This window comes from Acomys russatus, chromosome 31, assembly GCF_903995435.1.
Source record: "Acomys russatus chromosome 31, mAcoRus1.1, whole genome shotgun sequence".
In the NCBI taxonomy this organism is placed as follows: domain Eukaryota; kingdom Metazoa; phylum Chordata; class Mammalia; order Rodentia; family Muridae; genus Acomys; species Acomys russatus.
This window is the reverse complement of record NC_067167.1, coordinates 9,027,684-9,048,472: the sequence shown is the minus strand read 5'-3', so window position 1 is coordinate 9,048,472 and position 20,789 is coordinate 9,027,684. Positions and strand designations below refer to the sequence as shown.

Sequence of the window (20,789 nt, the reverse complement as noted above, 5' to 3'; positions counted from 1 at the left end):
TACTCTGTTGGTGTCTCTGTTTTAATGGAGCTAGTTTGTTTATAATCTGTCTGTCTGAGGAGACTGTCTCCCTCATGTTTGTAAAGCCACAATTTAGCAAAGAACTTGGCACAACTTGGGCTTCTCTCTAAATACCAAGAGAGTTTAAAACGGAGCTTTATTTCCTGGCTTGAGTTCACCTCTCGACGAGTTTTATTGATTCCGCATTTATGAGCCAGGAGGACAGTAAGAAACGGGGGATCCTCACCTCCAAGGAATTTGTATTCTTGCTCAGAAGCCCACGGTCTGTAACAGTAGCCGGGCGTTGACTGAGGCACAGGCGCTAAGCTGAAACTTCATTGACACCCATTTATGGCCACGTCTCTGTATCACTCCTGACGTTCATAGATCTGCCTTGCATCAGAAAGCAGGGCGAGACCTTAGTTACAGACCTGGGAGACATTGATTTTGAGGAGGATCACCAGGTCTGACCAACATGGGGGTGAACTGGGTTTTCTAGGTGATGAGGTTATGGGGAACTGGGCTGTCTCTGCTTTCTTCGAAAGCACAAGTTTTGGTTTCGTCTTCAGACCTGAAAGTCATTTAGTCTGTCAACCTTAGCCTTATCAGATAGACACTCACGGTGCTCAAGGCAGGTGTTTCCGGTCATTTCCTCTCCTCTCCACATCCTAGGGACAAGGAGGGGGCGTGAGTAAAAAAAGAGAAGGAGGGCGAGCATCGCTGACTCCACAGCCTTGCAGCGGACCCTGCCTGTGGCCTTGGCCTGCCCCCTCCCTAACCCTACTTTAAACTCCCGCCCCCTCTGAACCAGCACCAATGCCGGGCCGAGGAGCGCTCTGGAGACTGCGGATTGGTCGGTGCCGTGGTTGCTGCGGTGATGGGTGGGTCTGTAGGGGGTCCCCGCGCAGGGCGGGGCTAGGGCTGTCCCCAGTCCCGCGCACCGCCTCCCTCGGGGTCTCCGCCTCCGGGACCTGCGGCCGGGCGAGCTTCAGAGCGCGGCTTCCCCGCGGGCGGCGTGATGGGTTGCGGGAACTCCACTGCCACCAGCGCGGGCGCGGGCCGAGGTAAGCGGGGAGCGGGGGGCCTGCGGGGCGTGGGTCCCTCGGGAGATGCGGCGGCAGCGGGGGATGGGGTGGGGTGGGGGGCGCAGTTCCCTCGCCCCATCCTCATTCTCGAGATTGGAGCCTTTCGCCTGCTTCTGGAAAGACCGGGAGGGAGCCAGTGCCCCCGTGCGGGGGCGGTCACGCCCGGATTTAGCGGGAAGGACTGTCGCCTGGATCCTGCAACCCGGCTCTGCACCGTTGTGGGGGACCAGAATTTTCGGGACCTCTCTCTGGTCCCTCACATCCTTTTCCATCCTCGCCCCCCGCCCCCGCCCCTTTGACTCCCAGACCCTGCGCCCGAAAAGTGCAGCCGAGCAAGTCAGGACTTTTCTGGAGATGGGGGTGGGGCCGTGTGCCAGTGGGTTGGGAACCGGAGCCTGCAAGGCTCTTGAATCGCATCTGTGTGGCTCTGCTTACTTAAGACCCACCCGCTGCTGCGCGCTTAGGCTCTCACTGACAAGCTGCGGTGCCTAGATGCTCAGATTTGCGCCATAGGGCATGGGTATTGGCCCCTCTATTGATACAGTTTCACTTAAAAATATAGCCAAACTTGCCTGTGCACGACTTCATTTCGTTAGCTGGTAGGGCTGGGCTTCTAGATTTCCCTGGCTAAGCCAGGGTTTGTATCCAGTAACTTAGTGTGAGATTCAGCTCTTCCGATTAAACTAGTTTACATTGGATTTGTTTGGGGGTATTCTCTGCTGACGTATGTTAGCAATCCTTTCGGACAGGCTTCCCTCGCTTTTGTAGCTGAGTTCAGCCAGATGCCACAGCCCACCCTAAGCAGCAAGTGTAAACAGCAGTCTGATCCTGCAGTGTTTACCAGGCTGATGTGGGTGCTCTGCTAGTCATATTGAAACCTCGAGCTGTCATCTCCCATAATGCTTGGCAGTTATTTTTGTGATTGTTTGATGTACTCAGGTATGAACCGGGGCCGGATTACTGTGCATGCTGGGCAGGACTTTGGCCACTGGACAGAATTCCCTGTCTTGCTTTTTATTTTGAGATCGGGTCTCACGGAATTGCCCAGGCTTGGCCTGAACTCATCCCGTTGCTCAGGCAGGCCTTAAACTTGCCTCTCCTGGATCAGCCTCTCCATGGGTTGGGATGAAAGGCCTGGGACACCAAACCTGGCTAAGTGTTTAATCTTTGCACAATGGAAGCCATCGTGGAAATCTGCCTAGATCATGGGTCTGGGCAGATTCGGTCTATCTTTTTTTTTTTTTGGCAGTCGGTGTCATACTTGTGGTAGTCTGTTTCAAGAGCCACAACTGGAACACCTGGGAGTCTGGGCCCAGGGAAAGTTTATCCGTTCTAGGGACCCTCACTGTCTTGAGTTTAGGTCTGTGTTTGGGATGTGCAGGCTGCCCCTGGGAAGCCAAGCTCTTAGAGGCATATAGCAGCGACTCAGCTTAGTTAGCGTCATATGCAGATGAGAGCAAGGGCAGGATTCAAGCTCCAGAGTGGCCACGTTGCATTGCTACATGGAAATCGGCAAAATCTCAAAGCCTCACCGGTTGTTTGTGTGCAGGTCCCGGGTTCTGTGGTTCTGTATAGCATATTGCACATGTGCTTGGCTAAAAAAGAAAGAAAGAAAGAAAAAAGGTTGAGAATGTTAAAATAAAAAATTGAAGAAGGATCCGTAACAGATTGCCTTAAGAGTGGAGGAAGTTTAGTGCTGTGCGCATGGAGGTGCCCAAGAATGCCACAAGAGGGCATCATATCCCCCAAACATGAGTTACTAGCAGCTGTGAGCACCATGTTGGTGCTGGGAACCAAACTTGCATTTTCTGCAAGAACAGCAAATGCTCCTAACTGCTGAGCTGTTAGTTCAGTCCCATGCTTTTACATTAAAAAAAAAAAAAAAAAAAAAAAAGACTTATTTATTTATTATGTATACAATGTTCGGCGGGCACATGTGCCTGCACTCCAGAAGAGGGCACCAGATCTCATTATAGATGGTTGTGAGCCACCATGTGGTTGCTGGGAATTGAACTTAGGATCTCTGGAAGAGCAGTCAGTGCCCTTAACCTCTGAGCCATCTCTCCAGCCCTTACATTTTTATTAACAGATCACTTGTCATGAGTGGGAGTAGAGGGAGATGTACCTTGGTTAAGTGAAATTCAGAGTGGTGATTAGGTAGTTTTGAAATGTAAATGCACAAATTACATTTCCGTGGTAGTGTGGCCAAGCAGTCTAGAAACTGTATTTCAGGCCTGGACACATGGCTTAGTTGGTAGAGTACCTGCCTAGGACACACAAACATATGAATTTTAACTCCAGCGTCCAGTAGACTGGGCACGGTTAATGGGTCTGTAACACCACACAGGAGGGTCAGAAATTCAAGACCATCCTCAGTGGTTCCTCACTTCATAGTGAGCTCAAGCTATCTTAAAAATCAAACAAACAATGCTGGGCGGGCGGTGGTGGCACACACCTTTAATCCCAGCACTCGGGAGGCAGAGGCATGTGGATCTCTTTGTAAATTTGAGGCCAGCCTGGTCTACAAAGTGAGTCCAGGATAGCCAAGGCTACACAGAGAAACCCTGTCTTGAAAAAAAAAACAAAAACCCTAACAATCAAACAAAAAACAACAACAAAAAACAAAACCCAAACAAACAAACAAAAACACTTTCTAAAAGCAAACAAACAATCAGATTTCTTCTGCAAGTCTGAGTCTTGATGATCTGTGTCTGTAATTCTACACTCAGGAGACAGAGGCAGGAAGTTCACTACAAGTTTCACGGCCATCTTGGTCTCTATATGGGGAGTTTCCATATAAGCCAGAGCTGTACCTGAAGAAAGAGGGAGGGGAAAAGATGGAGGAGGGGAGATGGAGGAAGAAGAGGAGGAGGAGGAAAGAATTTTATTTCTTGGGGCAAAAAAAAAAAAAAAAAAAAAAAGATCCTCAGTAAGTAATCGGTTGACTCCCCCCCCCCCCCTTCTTTCCGGAGTTGATCTCTCATGGGGTAAATGGAAACAAGGTTACACTGAAAAAGATCTCTCAAAGTGCACATCCTTAACGCTCGCTTTTGTTTGTGAAGGACGGCGTGCAAGAGCACGCTGTTCTCCAGCTTGCTCTTTGCTAAAAATTACTTGACGTTCAGAGAGAGCAGGGGTAGGGAGTTCGTCCTGTAAACCGGGAAGGAGCAGGCAACCGTGAGCGGAAGTGTCTGCATCATCTCTAACCAGGCTCTCGCCCTTGGCTTTGAGGAGTCGTTCCCAAATTATCCCCCAGCCTGTGTGTCCAGCTGGCGGCTGCTTTCAGGATCTGGCCATTGTTGTTTTCTGTCTGCCAGCTGGTGGTCGGAATTTTTTAGTTTCCGGAAGGGAACGCATCAAGACAAGAGCGAGAAGGGCAAGAAAGGAATCCCCCCCCCCCCCCCCCCCCCCCCCCCCCCCGACACAGAGAGATGAATCTGTTTCCAACCGTGAGCTGTGATTTCCGTACCTCCGTCTCTAACGACCAGGCTGCAGACCCATCCCAAGTCTATGAGGTTCTCCCAATATACGATGCTGTCCCGGACCTCTGGGGATAAACCGAGCACAGCTTCTAAAATGACCCAGGAGCCCTGCTTTCAATATTATATACTTTTTAGTCGCCACACTGGGGGTGGCGGGAGAAGAAGAAGAAGAAGAAGAAGAAGAAGAAGAAGAAGAAGAAGAAGAAGAAGAAGAAGAAGAAGAAGAAGAAGAAGAAGAAGAAGAAGAAGAAGAAGAAGAAGAAGAAGAAGAAGAAGAAGAAGAAGAAGAAGAAGAAAGAAGAAGAAAAAGAAGAAGAAAAAGAAGAAAGAAGAAAATGATTAAAAAGGCAAAGAGAGGTGAGGGAGAGCCGATGACCTTGGCGGCTCAGGCTTCTGTTGGGGCTGTGTGTTGCTGTGGGCATTTTCGCCCTGCTTTTCTGAGCTCTGGTTCCTTTATCTATGTTGTGATGGATAATTGGATGTACCCTGTTTCCTAGGGCCTGTGTGAAACTCCAAACCAGAGAGTGGAGGGAGACACTCTGTAAAATGAGATTACCATACTGCACGAAAAAAAAAAAAAAAAAAAGCTATTAGTACGTTGAAAAGAAGGTGCTTTCTGTGAATATTTCTCCTACAAGAAAAATGACGAATCTACTTTTGTCTCAACAGGCCTGAAAATCACCATTATAAACTCTATTGTGATTATTTGTTTGTTTTTGAAACAGTCTCACTATGTGCCCCTGCCTGACCTGGGACTTGCTATGTAGATAGGGCTAGCCTTCGATAAACCCCATTTCATTCGCTGCATATTCAGGCATACCTAGGCAGTTATCTCCTCTCTTCTCCCAGCTACTTGGACCACCACCTTTCTCTGCTGTAGCCTTGCGAACTTGGCTCGTCTCAGCCCGCCATGCTGCTGTGGGCCTGAGGTCACGTGATTCTCTATGCCACAGTAGTGGACAAACTGGAGTCCGGGGACCCATGGCCGTGAAGAAAGAGACACATGCAGCCCCTTCACTGTACAGGCTCCCTTGTGCCCTTGACCTCAAGCTGACCCCTCTGTGCAGGACCCCTCCCCCCCTTAACCCCCAGACTATAGGACAAGGATTGGGCTGCCATCAAGAGGCGATGGGAGAATAGAGTCCAGTTTTCCGGCTCTTGAGGAGCTAAGCGTGGAAGCCTGAATGTGTGAGAGCGATTGCTGCGCAGCGTACCGTAGAATACACGAAGAACACCTATATGTCAGGGCTTATCAGGGAGGGCTTCCTGGAGGAGGAGTGGAGCAGTTGCGGCTCTCCCCTCCCTTCCACCACCGCCCCATAGTGCAGGCTCTCCCCTCCCCCACACCCCATAGTGCAGGCTCTCTCCTCCCCCCCACCCCATAGTGCAGGCTCTCCCCTCCCCCCCACCCCATAGTGCAGGCTCTCCCCTCCCCTCCACCACCGCCCCATAGTGCAGGCTCTCCCCTCCCCCCCCACCCCATAGTGCAGGCTCTCCCCTCCCCCCCCACCCCATAGTGCAGGCTCTCCCCTCCCCCCCACCCCATAGTGCAGGCTCTCCCCTCCCCCCACCCCATAGTGCAGGCTCTCCCCTCCCCCCACCCCATAGTGCAGGCTCTCCCCTTCCCCCCCACCCCATAGTGCAGGCTCTCCAATTCCTTCTTTCTCTGCCTGTTATCTGCAGGCCACCCATTTACTTATTTATTTAAATTTGGCAGCAGATCTGGTTGCCCTAGTCTCCCACGCTCTGAGCTCTAGACTTTCCTCGGCACTCTTAGGAATGGCTCATTTTAATATTTTGCTAGGAGCATTTTCTCCCTACGGGAATTTGATTGTTTCCCAGCGTAAGCCACAGAACAGGGCTGCTTGTGTTTTCTGTTTTTTGTGATGTTTTAGCATATTTCTTCAGAGAAACAGCTGTGGAAAGCATTCTGTTTGGGAGTGTTTGGATATTTATTCCAATACAGAGAGCTTTGGGGTGCCCCTGTCCTTTGTCCTCTAGCTCTTCCCTCCGGAGGCAAAGATTGAAGTCCATGGGGTTACCCAGTCCCTTAAAAAAATAAAATAAAAATCACAGAGAGGGCCAGGCATAGTATTACATTCCTTTAATCCTAGCACTTAGGAGGCAGAAGAGGAGGCAAGTGGATCTCTGTGATTTTGAGGCTATCCTGGGCTACATAACAAGGTCTAGGTTAGCCCAGGATTATGTGGTGAGATCTTGTCTCCAAATAAATAAAAGGAAAGGAAGCCGGGCCTGGTGGCGCACGCCTTTAATCCCAGCACTCGGGAGGCAGAGGCAGGTGGATCGCTGTGAGTTCGAGGCTAGCCTGGTCTACAAAGTGAGTCCAGGACAGCTAAGGCTACACAGAGAAACCCTGTCTCAGAAACCTCCTCCCTCCCCCCCCAAAAAAAAGAAAGGAAAGGAAAGGGAAAAAATTTACACACAGGGCTGAGGATGGCTCAGTTGATAAAGGACTTCCCTTGCAATCACTGAGGACCTGAAACTGATCCTGAGAACCCTAAACAAAGCATCCCAGCACAGGGTGATGGGGGTGGGGGTGGGGGCTGGGGCTGGGGAGGAGGGGGCAGAAGGATCACTGGGGCTTGCTGCCCTCCAGCTTACTTAGTCCATCCCAGGCCAGAGAGAGATCCCGTGAATGGAGATGGATGACTCCTGAGGTTGACCTCTGACCTCCACAAGCACTGAGAGGAGGGTGTCCACTCACATGCACAGGTCACGCAGGTGTACACTGTTAAGTGAGTCTTTGGAGTATAAGCCAGGAAAATCCCTTTTTATGCAAGTCAGAAAATTTCTTAAACATCCCAGTGGGAGCCTGGGGAGATGGCTGGGTGGTTAGAGCACTTGTCACGTGGGTGTGTGGACTGTGCTGGGTAGGTGTGGCAGCCACCTGTGACTCTAGTGCTCCCCTTCCTACTGTCATTCTCCACTTTTTTTTTTGAAAGTCAAAGTTTCTCACTGAATGTAAACCCCAGTGTGCCTTCTGTCTTTGCATAGAACCTCCCCTCCCCCCTCCGCTCTCCCATCCCCCCCAGTTCCATGCTGGGGTTAAGCCAAGTCTGGCTAGGCTCAATGAATAAGGTGGAGAGAGATTGAGGAAGACATTTGATGTCAACCAGGGGCTTTTCACATGCCTGTGAACCCATACACATAATATACAACACATGCATGCACATGTACACACACATACATATGAAGAAAAAGTCCCAGCATTCCCAGATATCTGCCATATCACATTTCAGTGCCGACTAATTGGCTACCTACCGGGTGGCTATTTTAGAAGCATTTGGCACGTCACATTTGAATCTGTTAGTTGTAATTTTCACCAGAGATAGGTAATGAATGGGCAAGCATCTGGCCTTAATTCTGTGGGCAGTTTATTGTCACAATGCTCTGACTTGGCTAGAAACAGTAGTCAGAAGGGGAGGAGCTTAGCAATTGCCTTATTTATCAGTGTACCCCGGGGAGTTAATATAATGCTTTGGGGCCCAATTATTTAGATTAGTTATCAAATTGCCCTCAACTAGCCGAGTAATTGTATTCCCTTTAACATAACCACAAAGGTCCAGCCTTGACTGGTGTCTGCAGATAGTGTTGAAGCGAGGTTGCCCTGCTTAGCATCAGCCCATGCCTGGTGGGAAACGGTAAAAGACTTTGATGTCATCCAAGTGGCCATTTCTATCTTGCCTCACTCCTTCCTACTGCCCCTTATGCCAGAAAGGCCATGGCACCTTCCTCATGCTCTGTAAGACTCTGAGCTGTTTCCTCTCTGAGGCACATTTTGCTGGAGAGCTTCTGTTTCATCATTTATTCTTTTTTTTCTTTTTCTTTTCTTTCTTTCTTTCTTTTTTTTTCCCCCCAGGCAGGGTTTCTCTATGTAATAACCCTGGCTGTTCTGGAACTCTCTTTGTAGATCAGGCTGGCCTTGAACTCACAACAATCTGCCTGCCTCTTCCTCTTGAGTGCTGGGATTCAAGGTGTTTCCCACCCTGCCTGGCGTAGTTGGTCATTCTTTGTCTCATATGTTTGCCTCCCCACGGGACATCCTCCTGAGAGCCCCTTATATTTTATCCATAGCGGTACCCCTGGCCTCTAGGCCAGTTTCTTAAACAATTATATTTCAATCAATCTGTGTGTGTGTGTGTGTGTGTGTACACACAGGTATGTTTGGAGTCTTCCTCTACTGATTTCCACCTTACCTTTTTTTTTTTTTTGAGACAGGGTCTCTCTGTGTAGCCTTGGCTGTCCTAGACTTGCTTTGTAGACCAGGCTGGCCTCAAACTCACAGCGATCTGCCTGCCTCCCGAGTGCTGGAATTAAGGGTGTGTGGCTCTACCTTACCTTTTTTTTTTTTTTTTAAGTTATGTATTATTATGTATATAGTGTTCTGCCTGCATGCACACCTGCAGGTAAGAAGAGGGCATCAGATCACATTATAGATGGTTGTGAGCCACCATGTGGTTGCTGGGAATTGAACTCAGGAACCTCTGGAAGAGCAGCCAGTGCCCTTAACTGCTGAGCCATCTCTCCAGCTCCTCCACCTTACCTTTTAAGATGTCTCTTACTGAACCTGGGGTTCCAGTTTCAGTTAGACTGCCTTCCGGGAACCCCCGGCTCTGCTCCCTGACAGATACTGGGCTTCCAGGCCTGTGCTGCTGTGCCTAGCTTTCACATGGGTCACGGGGATCCAGACTCGGGGCCTTGTGCTTGTAAGACCATCTGCCGAGCCTGGCCCCCCATCCCTCCCTGCACACACCCCCTCCTGCCCCACAGTCCCAATCTCAAAACTTTTAATGGAATTTTTTTTTAAGCTTTCTAAAAATATTTGTTTGAAAGAATGAGTATGTTTGGGAAACAAATAAGTTGGAAAATGAAGTTCTAAACTGTGTGAGCACACTGTGACTGACAAAGTAATTGGGAAAATGAGCCGAAGCTGTTAACAGTCAGGAAGGCCTGCTCGCAAAGAGAAGTGGGACCCGATTGGTTTTGAAGCATCTGTAAAATGCGAATAAATAGAATTTGGGAGGGCAGTTTTTGTCTCTTGGCTTCTTAAGGGTGTAGGGGGTCCAGAAACCAGTCCCCGGGCTTCCCGTATGCTAGGCAAGAGTTTTACCGCCAAGTCCCACCGTTAGCTGGAGGACATCTATAGTGTCCTATGGCATCCTGGAGACAAGTGACCATGGGACATGCATAGGCAGTGAAAAGCTGCCTTGGCTGGGTCCCTTGTTTTTTTTTTTTGTGATGGGACAGAAATAGGGATGGTTGGGTTGGTTGGGGAGAGGCACCCCAGCATGGATAATGTGGGTTTGGGAGCCCAAGGGAGCCGGTGTTTGCTGTGCATCCACTGTGACCTTGGACAACCTGCATAAGGTGTCTGTGGTATATTTCCTCTGCTTTAACACGGGGCAGTAATAACCCAATCTTTGTAAGAGTGAATTAGTGTTCCTCACTATTGAAAACAGTGCCTCTGGGGCTGGAGAGATGGCTCAGAGGTTAAGAGCACTGGGCTGCTCTTCCAAAGGTCCTGAGATCAATTGCCAGCAGCCACATGGTGGCTCATGACCATCTATAATGAGATCTGGTGCCCTCTTCTGGCGTGCAGGTGTACATGGCAGCAGAACACTGTACATAATAATAAAGAAAGAAAGAAGAAAAAAGAGCCTCCTCCATTGGAAGTGCTGGATGCACTTGCACTGTTAGTGACCCGCAGGGAAAGGCGTTTACCATGACACTGAAGGGAGCATGAGCCACAGAAAGTGTGTGCTCACGGAAAGGTCTTGACTCAAAGATGATAATAGAGCCTTTGAGGCACCAAGAGTGCCTGGGCCTAGGCCAGCGGGTGGAGGTCCTGTAGTCAGACCCGGCTGAGGAGGGACGCAGGCGCGAATGGGGGAGGAGGGAGATGAGCGAGCTAGTAAACTGTGTGGCCTGGGTACCAGGAAGGAGGGTGCGGCCTGCTGCGAGAAAAAGGTAGGAGGGATGGGAGACCTGCTTGCTCTTGGAAAGGTGGGGAATGAAGGACTGGTTACCTCCTCAGACAGGCAGAATCGTGATGCTCTTCCATCATTCATGCCAACCATTTTATCCTTAAAACCGGCACTGTGATCACACGAGGGGCCCCTAAAGGTGTCCTGTGGAGTCAGTCAGTTCCACCACGAGGGCCTTTCCATGGATGGCCATGGGTGAAGTTATGTTACAGCAGCTAAACGTCATTGTTTTACCTTATCTCGCAGCCTTTGGTGTGTGCGCATGCGCGCGTGCGTGCGTGCGTGTATGTGCGCGTGCGCGTACGTGCCTGCACGCGTGCGTACGTGCTGTACGGGAGGCAGAGGAAGTCACCAGGTATCCCACTGTGCCATTCTCTACCTTTTTCCAGTGGCCCTCTCACTGAAGCTTGTCACCTTGGCCGTCCAACAAGCTCCCAGGTTCCACCTGTCTTCAGTCCCCAGTCATGTGTGTCCGTGCCCGGCTTTTATGTGGTCTACAGCAAGCGTTCTTACCCGCAGAGCCATCCCCCTAGCCCTATCTTCCTTTTTTTTTTCCTTCCTTGCCAATCTAAAGTTAAAGCATTTAAGGCCAGCTAAGAGTCAAGGCGTTCTTCTTCTGTGAGAGCATCCACACTCATCGACATAATTGTCTAGTTTCTAGGACACATTGACCTGAAAATTTCACTACATTATTGGAAGAAACACGGCTTATGAATCTGTAATTCCCACCCCCAACCCCCGCCACTGGCTTCTAAAGAAAAATAAAAAAATAAAAAAACCCACCTCAAAACCATTGTTTTGAATTAATGAGCTGGTGTTTCACTTGTCCTGGCCAGATTGAGACTATGAACTAGATTTAGTATCGTTGCTGGAGGGAGCTGGAGTGTAGTGTTAAAATGAAAGAGGACGCTTAGCCGTCTGGAGATGTTTACACAGTTCTCAGCAGGATTTTCCTTTCAGAGAACAGAGTGCGGCATTCGGTATGCCCTCATCATTTTCCATAAGTACCAAAGGTATTTAGGTTTCTGATCTCTTCTACTTTAAGAAGAGAGGTTTGTGAAGTTGTACTAAAGGTTTTTTTTTTTTTCCTAATTTGAAAATGTATGCTATTCTTTCAGAAAGGGAGAAGGGGCTCGGTGGGTGGGGCTTGGTGGTAGACTGTGTGTGTGTGTGTGTGTGTGTGTGTGTGTGTGTGTGTAAGGAGAGGAAGGACAGGAGTAAGATGTTGTCACGGATTGAATGGTGTTTCTTAAAAAGTGTACCCCTGCGCTGACCCCCACCATGTCTGAATGTCCCCCCTTTTTGTACCTATAGCCAAGTGAAGGATTTTGAGGCAGGGAGGTGATATTAGATGGTCTGACGGGATCCTCAGTCTAGCAAGAAATATACTCTCTGGTTGTGGCAGTGCAAATGCTTGTAATCCAAGCACTGTGTGGGAGGTGGAGGCATGAGGACCTGGAGTTCAGTGCCATCCTCAGCTAAAGAGGTGGAAGCCAGTCTGGGCTACTCGGAACTTTTATCTCAAAAATACATCCTTGTGAGACTAGAGAAGACAGAGACTGGGTGGGGGAGGGCGAACGCGGTCACTAGGGGAAGGATGCTGTGGCCTGCCCGCTTTCCCCGGGAGCTAGAATGGGTTCCTGGATGTTGGGGAGAACACTTTAGACTCTCAGGCTTCTTGTAGACTCTCAGGCCTTTTGGACACCAGCCCCCACCCCCCCCCCCCCCCCCTTCCCCCATACCCCCCAACCTCCCCCTCCAGAGCTGCTGAAGGAACTTCCTGGCCAAGAGTCTCTGCATAAAAAGGTCCTAGCATGCTGCCCACACAGGAGATGCCAAGGGTTTTAAAAACCACAGACTGGGAAATAATCTTCACCAACCCTGCATCTGACAAAGGTCTAATATCCAAACTTTATAAAGAACTCAAGAAATTAAACACCACCAAACCAAATAACCCAATTGAGAAATGGGGCTCAGAATTAAACAGAGAATTCTCAACAGAGAAATATCAAATGGCTGAGACACACTTAAAGAAATGTTCAACATCTCTGGTCATCAGAGAAATGCAAATCAAAACAACTCTGAGATTCCAATTTACACCCATCAGAATGGCTAAAATCAAACATTCACGTGACAACACATGCTGGCGAGGATGTGGAGAGAGAGGAACACTCCTTCATTGCTGGTGGGAATGCAAACTAGTACAGCCACTTTGGAAAGCTATCTGGTGCTAATTTACACTATGGAATACTACTCAGCTATTAAAAACAAGGAATTCCCGAAATTTGTGGACAAATGGATTGAACTAGAAATGATCATAATGAGTGAGCTAACCCAGAAGCAGAGAGACTCAAATGGTATATACTCACTTATAACTGGACACTAGCCCAAGGGGCAGGTCCCATGAAAGTCTTCACCTATCAGGAAAGTGAGATAGAGGTGAGAACATCCTATTGAGACTCTAGGTGAGAAAAATATAGGGGATAGGGAAGTAAGTGGATCCAGAGGGTCCTAGAAACCTACAAGAGGAACATTATGATGGGTGGATCTGAGCCCAGGGGTTCTGCTTGATCAAAGGCATCAACCAAGGACAAAACATGCAGTCATCATCAAACCCCTACCCAGATCTAACCAAGGGACAGAACATTCTCCACAGTTAAGTGGAGACTGGGGACTGACTTAAACAGGATCTCTGGTGCCCCATATTTGGCCATGTCCCTTTGTGGGGGAGGCCCAATGGCACTCAGAGGAAGGATAGCGGACTACCAAGGAGAGACTTGATACCCTAGCACCATATTCAGGGGGAGGAGGTCCCCATTAGTCTCTCTGTGTTAGTTAGCCTTGGCTGTCCTGGACTCACTTTGTAGACCAGCCTGGCCTCGAACTCACAGCGATCCACCTGCCTCTGCCTCTCAAGTGCTGGGATCACAGGTGTGTGCCGCCACGTCCGGCTCCCTTTATTTCTTTAAAACAATTTTAAAAAGATTTTGATTTTATTTTGTATTTGAGTGTGTTGCCCGAGTGTGTGTGTGTGTGTGTGTGCGCGCGCGCGCGCGCGCGTGTGCGTGTGCACGCACGCGTTCACTGTGCTTACCCCGTGCCCTCTAAGGTATGGGATTCCCAGGAACTGGAGTCACCGATGTTTGGGAACTAGCATGCGGATACAGGTGACTGAGCTGGGTCTTCTACGAGGCCAACAAGTGTTCTTAATGTTAAGCCGTCCATCTCTCCAGCCCCTACCCCTTATCTCTTGTTCCTTCTAAGACCTAAGACCCGGCGACCTTAACTCACAAATGCTTTTTAAACAGGGCAGGGGCAGTCTGGCAGAAAATGAAGGGTTTTATTATTTTGTTTTGCTTTGCTTTTTACCTGAGCTGCATGATGTATCTCTGGTGCCCACTGAGAAGTCAGTGCCCCGTTCTGAATGTTTGTTGAGTAAATTGGAAATCAAATGACTTGCAAACACAGTTTAAATCGAGTAGGATTCCCCCCCCCCCCCCCACTATCTAAATAATTCTATTCAAAGCATTTTTTCTTTTTGGATACAAATTAGATTACAAATCTTGATCTGGCTTATTGTGATTAAGGAAAATGTGGTTAAAATGCTACAGGGAGGGTAGCCCCTTGTATTTTTCATCGTTTTATGACCTGACACTTTTTCAGGATAAGGTGGGTTTAAAATCTACATTTTATATGTCTATGTGCTTTGATAATTTTGTCACAGATTTCCAAACATTACACAGTTATCTTAAGGAAGAAAACAAACAAACAAACAAACAAAAAACAAAACCTCTGAAAAGAAGCATGTGTGGAGGACAGCCAGTGCTAACACAGAGACCGGTCTCAAAAAACCAAAACCAACCAAACAAAAACAAACACTGGCGAGAAGACTCGATTTGTTGCCATCCGGTTCTGTGACGAGCGACTTCGGGATGCCTCCCGTCCTGTGACCGCCTCCCATGCTCTTCAGCAACTGTAGTCTCAAGACGTGTTTTCTTCCTAAGACCCTAAGGATCAGAGTTTCTCACACCCCTGGCTGTCCCCTCTCCCACCACACAAGGAACAGGGATCACGCTCTTCCCAGGAACACAACTAAGAAGGACGTTACTTCTTTCTAGTCTTTCTTCTAGAGCCTCTGCTTGTTTTGACTCTGAAATTGCTCGCTTTTGAGGCATTGATTGCCTTTTTTTTTTTTTTTTTTTAAACTCATCAAAATATCCTGTCGGTAGTTGTTTTCGTTGTTTTATTTTTTTTTTAATTTTAGAGTGATGGTTTAAAGGGTTTTAAATTCCAAATTGTGTCTGCCTGCTTGTCTGTCTGTTTGTCTGCCTCTCCCCTCTGCCCCCACCACGATTGTTTCAACCCATTAGGTATGGGGCTTAATTTTCAGGAGTACTATTATACTAAAACAATTTTTTTTTTCTTTTCCCTCCCTAGGTCCAACAGGAGCAGTTAAAGATGCGTAAGTAGTTGGCATTTTCGTGTCATAAGCTCCCTCTCTGAGAAAGGCTGTTTTTCATGGCTCTGACCTTTAGGAGTCTAGGTGTGGCTAAAAAGACACAGGACACTCTGTGTTCTGCATGAGTAAACGTTATCGTTTGATGGACAGCTAAGTGCTATTTGAGGGATCTTACTGTTTGTGACTTTTCCTGTTAGCCCATCTGTTACCCTGCCCTGCTAACTTTGAATGCTAATAAGAAAGAGTCTGTTTGCCTTTCCTTTCCCAAGTGGTGCAGACACTTGCGTTAGCAACAAGTAATAGCTGAGTGGTGGTGGCGCAGGCCTTTAATCCCAGCACTAGGGAGGCGCGAGGCAGAGGCAGGTGGATCGCTGTGAGTTCGAGACCAGCCTGGTCTACAAAGTGAGTCCAGGACAGCGGAGGCTACACAGAGAAACCCTGTCTTGAAAAAAACAAAAACAAAAAACCCCAAAGCAACAAGTGACGATGAGAGAGCCCAACATATGCCTCCTGGGATTCTACTGCGTCTCATCCATCCAGGGAGCAAAGCCAGAGCCTTGCCTTTACTCACGTGAACACTCAGTTGTTTCAGTGGCAAGAACTAGTTATTGCTAGATTGCTAGACACTGGGGGGATTGTGCAACCGGCTTCCGCGTTTTGAGGGGGTCCTTTCTTGAAGTTTGCGTGTTGGAACGTCAATCCTCAGGTCCCGCTGTTGATACTTTGAAGCTCTGCGGAGGGGATTAGGGTTCATGGGGTCATGGTGGTGGTGGTGGTGGGGTGGTGGAGGTGGTGGTGGGGTGGCGGGGGTTGGGCCCCCATGATGACATTTCTAAGAAGCGGAAGAGAGACCATGCAAGTCCGTTTGCTTGTGTCTCAGTGTCCTCTGCCGTATCCTGACACAGCCCGACAGCCGCCGCCCCCCCCCCCCCCCAACAGACGCCGAGCACCTGCCACATTGTGCTCTTAGACTTTCCAGCCTCCCGGACCACACCCCAAATATACTTCTATTATTTGCAGGCTACCTAGTCTCAGGTGTTTTGCTATAGCCATGGAGACAGGATCAAGACATCCTTCCGTATAACCCGTGTTGAACTGAACTGCAGGCTGAGGACTTAACAGCCACTCATCTCCATGTGAAGTTTCTAATGCTCAGGAGTGCTGTCATTGTTTCCATTGCACCCCCCTCTACGCATTCTGTCTAATTATATCTGTATTTTAGATATAACCAGGCCAGTATAGGAGCTGTGGTTTCAGATGTTTCTAGTCACAGTGCTTTCCTAGTTTCATTTCTAATGCTGTCACTGAAATAGGTTGACATAACAATGTTACATTGACTCACAGTTCCTGAACAGTCTGAGCAGGGAAGACACAGCAGCAGGCAGGGAAGGCAGGCGGGAGGAACAGGAACCTGACTGATCACATTGTATCAGCACTCATGAAGCAGAGAGACTAGGAAGCAGGGGCCCACCCCCAGGATGAGGCTTCCTCCAGCGAGGCCACACCTTCTCAAAAATTCCACAGCCTCCCCAAACATCATCCCCAGTTATGGACCTCATGTGCAAACACATGGACCTGTGTGTGGGACACCTCACATTCAGACTGCACCCGTGGAGGTTGCAATTAACTTTCCTGTCCCCAGTTAGTTAGATGACAGGGCCACAGAGTGTCTAGAGAGCATGAAAAGCTTCGGTACTTATTTGGTGAGGCTTTCTGGGCGGGGGGGCAGTGGTCCACTTAGATTGGGTGAATGATGGGCGTGCCTTTGGTCTGTGTTGTAGTTGGGGAGTGGGTCAGGGTGGGAGAACCTACACAGGGACAGACAGGGCAGCAGCGTCCAGCCTTTTGTACAGCTTCTGTGGATGGCAGGCTGGAGGGGGGAGGGGTGATGATTTAAAGCTGTCAATGCTCCAATATTAAAAATAGAATCAGGCTTTTTTTTTTTTTTTTTTTTAAATCACAAAGAAGAATTCAGAGAGAGCGCTGCAGCGTTGTAAAGTTTTCTGGGAATGAAGTAGCCATTTTATGTGAGACTGTGGGGCACAAAAGGAACAGTAATCATTTGCTTAGAATTCCTGGTGTAGTGCTTGAGTTTCCAGTGGTTTCCAGAACGACTCTAAACACACTTCTGCCTTTGCAAACTATGTATTCAAATGAAGTGGCTGTCTGAAGTGGCATTTATTCTTGAAAAGTGAAATATGATAAGCCGAAAACTGTCCTGCAGTGTCAGATTTCCAGCCAAAATGTAACTAATGCTTTTAAAGAAGTTTTTATTCCATTTCTTTAGTTGTGTGCACGCGTGCGTGTGCAAGTGTGCGGACATGTGCACATCACGACACACACATGTGGCAGTCAGAGGACAGCGTGTAGTAGCTGGTTTTCTCCAGCCCTGGGGATCAAACTCAGGTCATCAGAATTGTCTACAAGCGTCGTTACCCACTGAGCCCGCTCGCTGACCCAAGATTTGATTCTTTAGGTAAAAATATATTAGCACACCTATCTCATTAGTGAACCAATTTAGTTCATCCTTAATATGTTGAAAAGTTCAGTGACTTAAAAAAAAACAAATTTCTTTAAAATTTCTTTCTTTCTTTCTTTGTTTTTGAGACAGTGTTTCTCTGTGTAGCCTTGGCAGTCCTGGACTCGCTTTGTCAACCAGGCTGGCCTCGAACTCACAGCGATCCACCTGCCTCTGCCTCCCAAGTGCTGGGGTTAATGGCATGCGCCACCATGCCCTGCAACATTTCATATTAGTAAATGTTTGTATACCTGTTTTATTTGTGTTCTGGTATACCTGGGGTCATGTGACAATTTCTTAAGCATAAAAGGGCTTCAAATAGAGAATGTTCTAGAAGTCTGGCTTTAGGAGAGGTGTTTAGTTCTTACCGTCTTTTTCCTTTCTTCCTCAGTTGCCTTTTTCTGTGTGCAGGAATCCAACATATAATAAAAGGTCCTTCAGTAGACCACTGTCTACTGGCAACCAAAGTACAGTGATAAAGGCTCTTCATGAATATAGGCAGAATGTATGTAGGGCTGAGATTCTTGGGCGAACATGAGTTCACTCAAAGAAGAGGGAAGAAGGGGAGCCTGTGCAGGGCCTGGCTGTCTCCTGGGCCCTTCTGGAGCCTCTGGTCCTGGACTGAAGCATAAGATGAGGCCGATCTGTGAAGGGGCATTGCTCATAAGTCAGTATGTAGGCTTCCTTAACGAATGTTTCAAGGGCCACTGAAAATACTAAGTTGGAGGAATTAAAGGGTTGTGTTTTGTGGTCTAGGGTGCTAACTCCTGGGGTTGTGTGATGTGGGGGAGGACAGGGGTACAGAGGTGATATGTCGGAACCGCAGAGGGCAGCCATCAAGTGGGAGTCAGCCTAAAATGAATGAATGAATGAATGAATGAAGAGCAGGCTGAGGTTGTAGCTCTGTGGTGGAAGCTTCAGCATTGATATTACCAAGACCAAAAAAAAAAACAAACAAAAAAAAAAACAACCAAAAAACCCACAAAACAACAACAACAACAACAACAAAACAGGCAGGAAGACAGGAAAATTTGGAAACCACAGAAAAAATTATTGTTGTTGTTAATACTATTGTTGTTGTTTTGAGACAGGGTTTCTCTGTGTAGCCTTGGCTTTACTGGACTCTCTATAGACCAGGCTGGCCTCGAACTCACAGAGATCCACCTGCCTCTGCCTCCTGAGTGCTGGGATTAAAGGCATGCACCCCCACCACCCAGCCAGCTAAAAATACTATTTTTTTTTTTAAAGAGAAAGAATTCAGCTGTGATCTGACTACCAGAGACATCTGTGATGAACAGTTAACGGTGGGACAATTAAACACAGTTTTTGTTACTGTTTCTGCTTACTGTGGTCATGTGTGGCTTTTGATATTGAAAGTAGTCCTCGCTTTAAGTGCAGGAGATGTGAGTGGACCTCTAGGCTAAAAGAGTAAGAAAGGCTGGGGAAATCGGGCCCAGAGATTGCTTGTCTATGCTGAGGGAGAGAGTGATTGACAGAAGTAGACCCTAGGACAGGTGTGAGGGATTAAAACACAAACATGCAAAGTGTAACAACCTGGGTGAAGGCACCCAGAGAGCTAATCTGCCTGAAACAGGCCTGCATATGGAGGGTCCAAGCATACCCGCTCCCTTTAAATTGTGCTGCAGTGACAGAGGGCAAGTATTTGTAATTCATGTGGCTGGCCACACACTTGTGAAAATCAAATGTGTTTTTCTTTTATTTCAGCGAATTATCTGAGCTACTTGGCACCAGTAGGTTGTATTGGCATATTTTGGTTGGCCACGGAGGAAGTCCAGCTTAAACTTGGTCAAAACAAACAAACAAATAAACAAGCAGATGAATCCGGTGGCCCATGTTGGTGGAAAGGCTCAAGGGGTTTGGCGTCAGTTTCAGCTGGATTCAGGTGGTCAGACCCAGGAAGCAGCTGTCCCCAGTTCCCAGGCCTTGCTGGAGATGGCCACTGGGTACCTATTAGTTTAGCAGCCACGGGAACAGTCTGTTTTCCTATAGTTTCATTGGCGCCTCCCCCGCCCCTCCCCCCCGCAAGATTCCCTCCAACAGTCAGGACACTTTGCAGGTCTGAGTCAGGGCCTGGGAGAATGTAGAATTCTCATTGGCCAGGGCTCCGTCACATGCTTGATTTGGGAGCCAATCAGATGGCCTCATCCAACCACGTGGCCCAGGCTCGGGGAGTGCTGGTTTCCCAAATGAAGTGTGGTGATGTGGAAAAAGGGGGGCAGTTTTAAACCTTTGTGTCAACTTCCTCCCATAGTTAAAAAAATTATAACTAAAAAATGCATTTTCTTTAATATATATATTAATTATATGTAATAGTGTTTCCTTATTGATAAAAAAAATATATGATATATACTGGTTTATTCAGCTCCTGTTACCCTTTTTTATTTTTGTCTAAGAATCTTGATTTTTAAAAATTAAACAGTATTATGCCGGGCATGGTGGCACATGCCTTTAATCTCAACATGTAGGAAGCAGAGGCAGGTGGATCTTTGTGAGTTTGAGGCCAGCCTGTTCTACAAAGGGAGTCCAGGACACCCAGGGCTACACAGAGAAACCCTGTCTCAAAAAACAAAAACAAAAATTAAGCATTATTTGTAAGAATATTATGAATATGTTTCAGAGAAGACACTACTAAATTGACCCAAATTTAATGTCCATCTTTGAAAACAAGCCAACGAAAGTCATAGCCTTCAGATATAAACAAGATATTTCAAATTCTTCTTTCACTTAAAACTTAGAGTGATATTTCATTAACAATTTTTTGACATAGCTATTTTATTGCCGCAAAAGGTAATGTGAATATAGAGAAAAATATCCAGAAAACACATTGACAAGCAACCTAAAAAAATGAAGTTGTGAATATCCAGTTTTGATTTGTGTGTGTGTGTGTGTGTGTGTGTGTGTGTGTGTTGCATGCACGCGAGTGTGCAGGTACACACACCTGTGCATACACATACAGGTCAGAGCAAGATGTCAGGTGTCCTCCCCTATGGTTTTGTGCTTTCTGTCTTGAGGAGAGTCTTTCACTGTTTTGTTAGGCTGACTAGCTAGCAAGCTCTCAGGGTCTGCCCATCCCCACTTGCCAGTGCTGGGGCTACCAACACACAGAGCCATGTCTGAGTTTTTACTTGGGTGCTGGCGGTTCAAACTCAGCTCCTCAAGCTTGAAGAAGACATCTTACTGTCAATCTCTGGCTTCTTTACATGCACCCATGGGTACGTT

The 20,789-nt window shown here is 47.8% G+C and overlaps 1 protein-coding gene across 1 annotated transcript in view; it reads left to right on the top strand.

The window, feature by feature from the left end:
• Positions 1 to 909: 909 nt before the first annotated feature.
• C31H12orf75 (chromosome 31 C12orf75 homolog) overlaps positions 910 to 20,789 on the top strand; it is a 38,337-nt gene continuing 18,457 nt past the window's right edge. The window contains exons 1-2 of the mRNA XM_051139772.1: positions 910 to 1,064; positions 15,010 to 15,034. Of these exons, the coding sequence (XP_050995729.1) occupies positions 1,019 to 1,064; positions 15,010 to 15,034 (71 nt within the window). The 5' untranslated portion in view covers positions 910 to 1,018. The remainder of the gene's footprint in view (positions 1,065 to 15,009; positions 15,035 to 20,789) is intronic.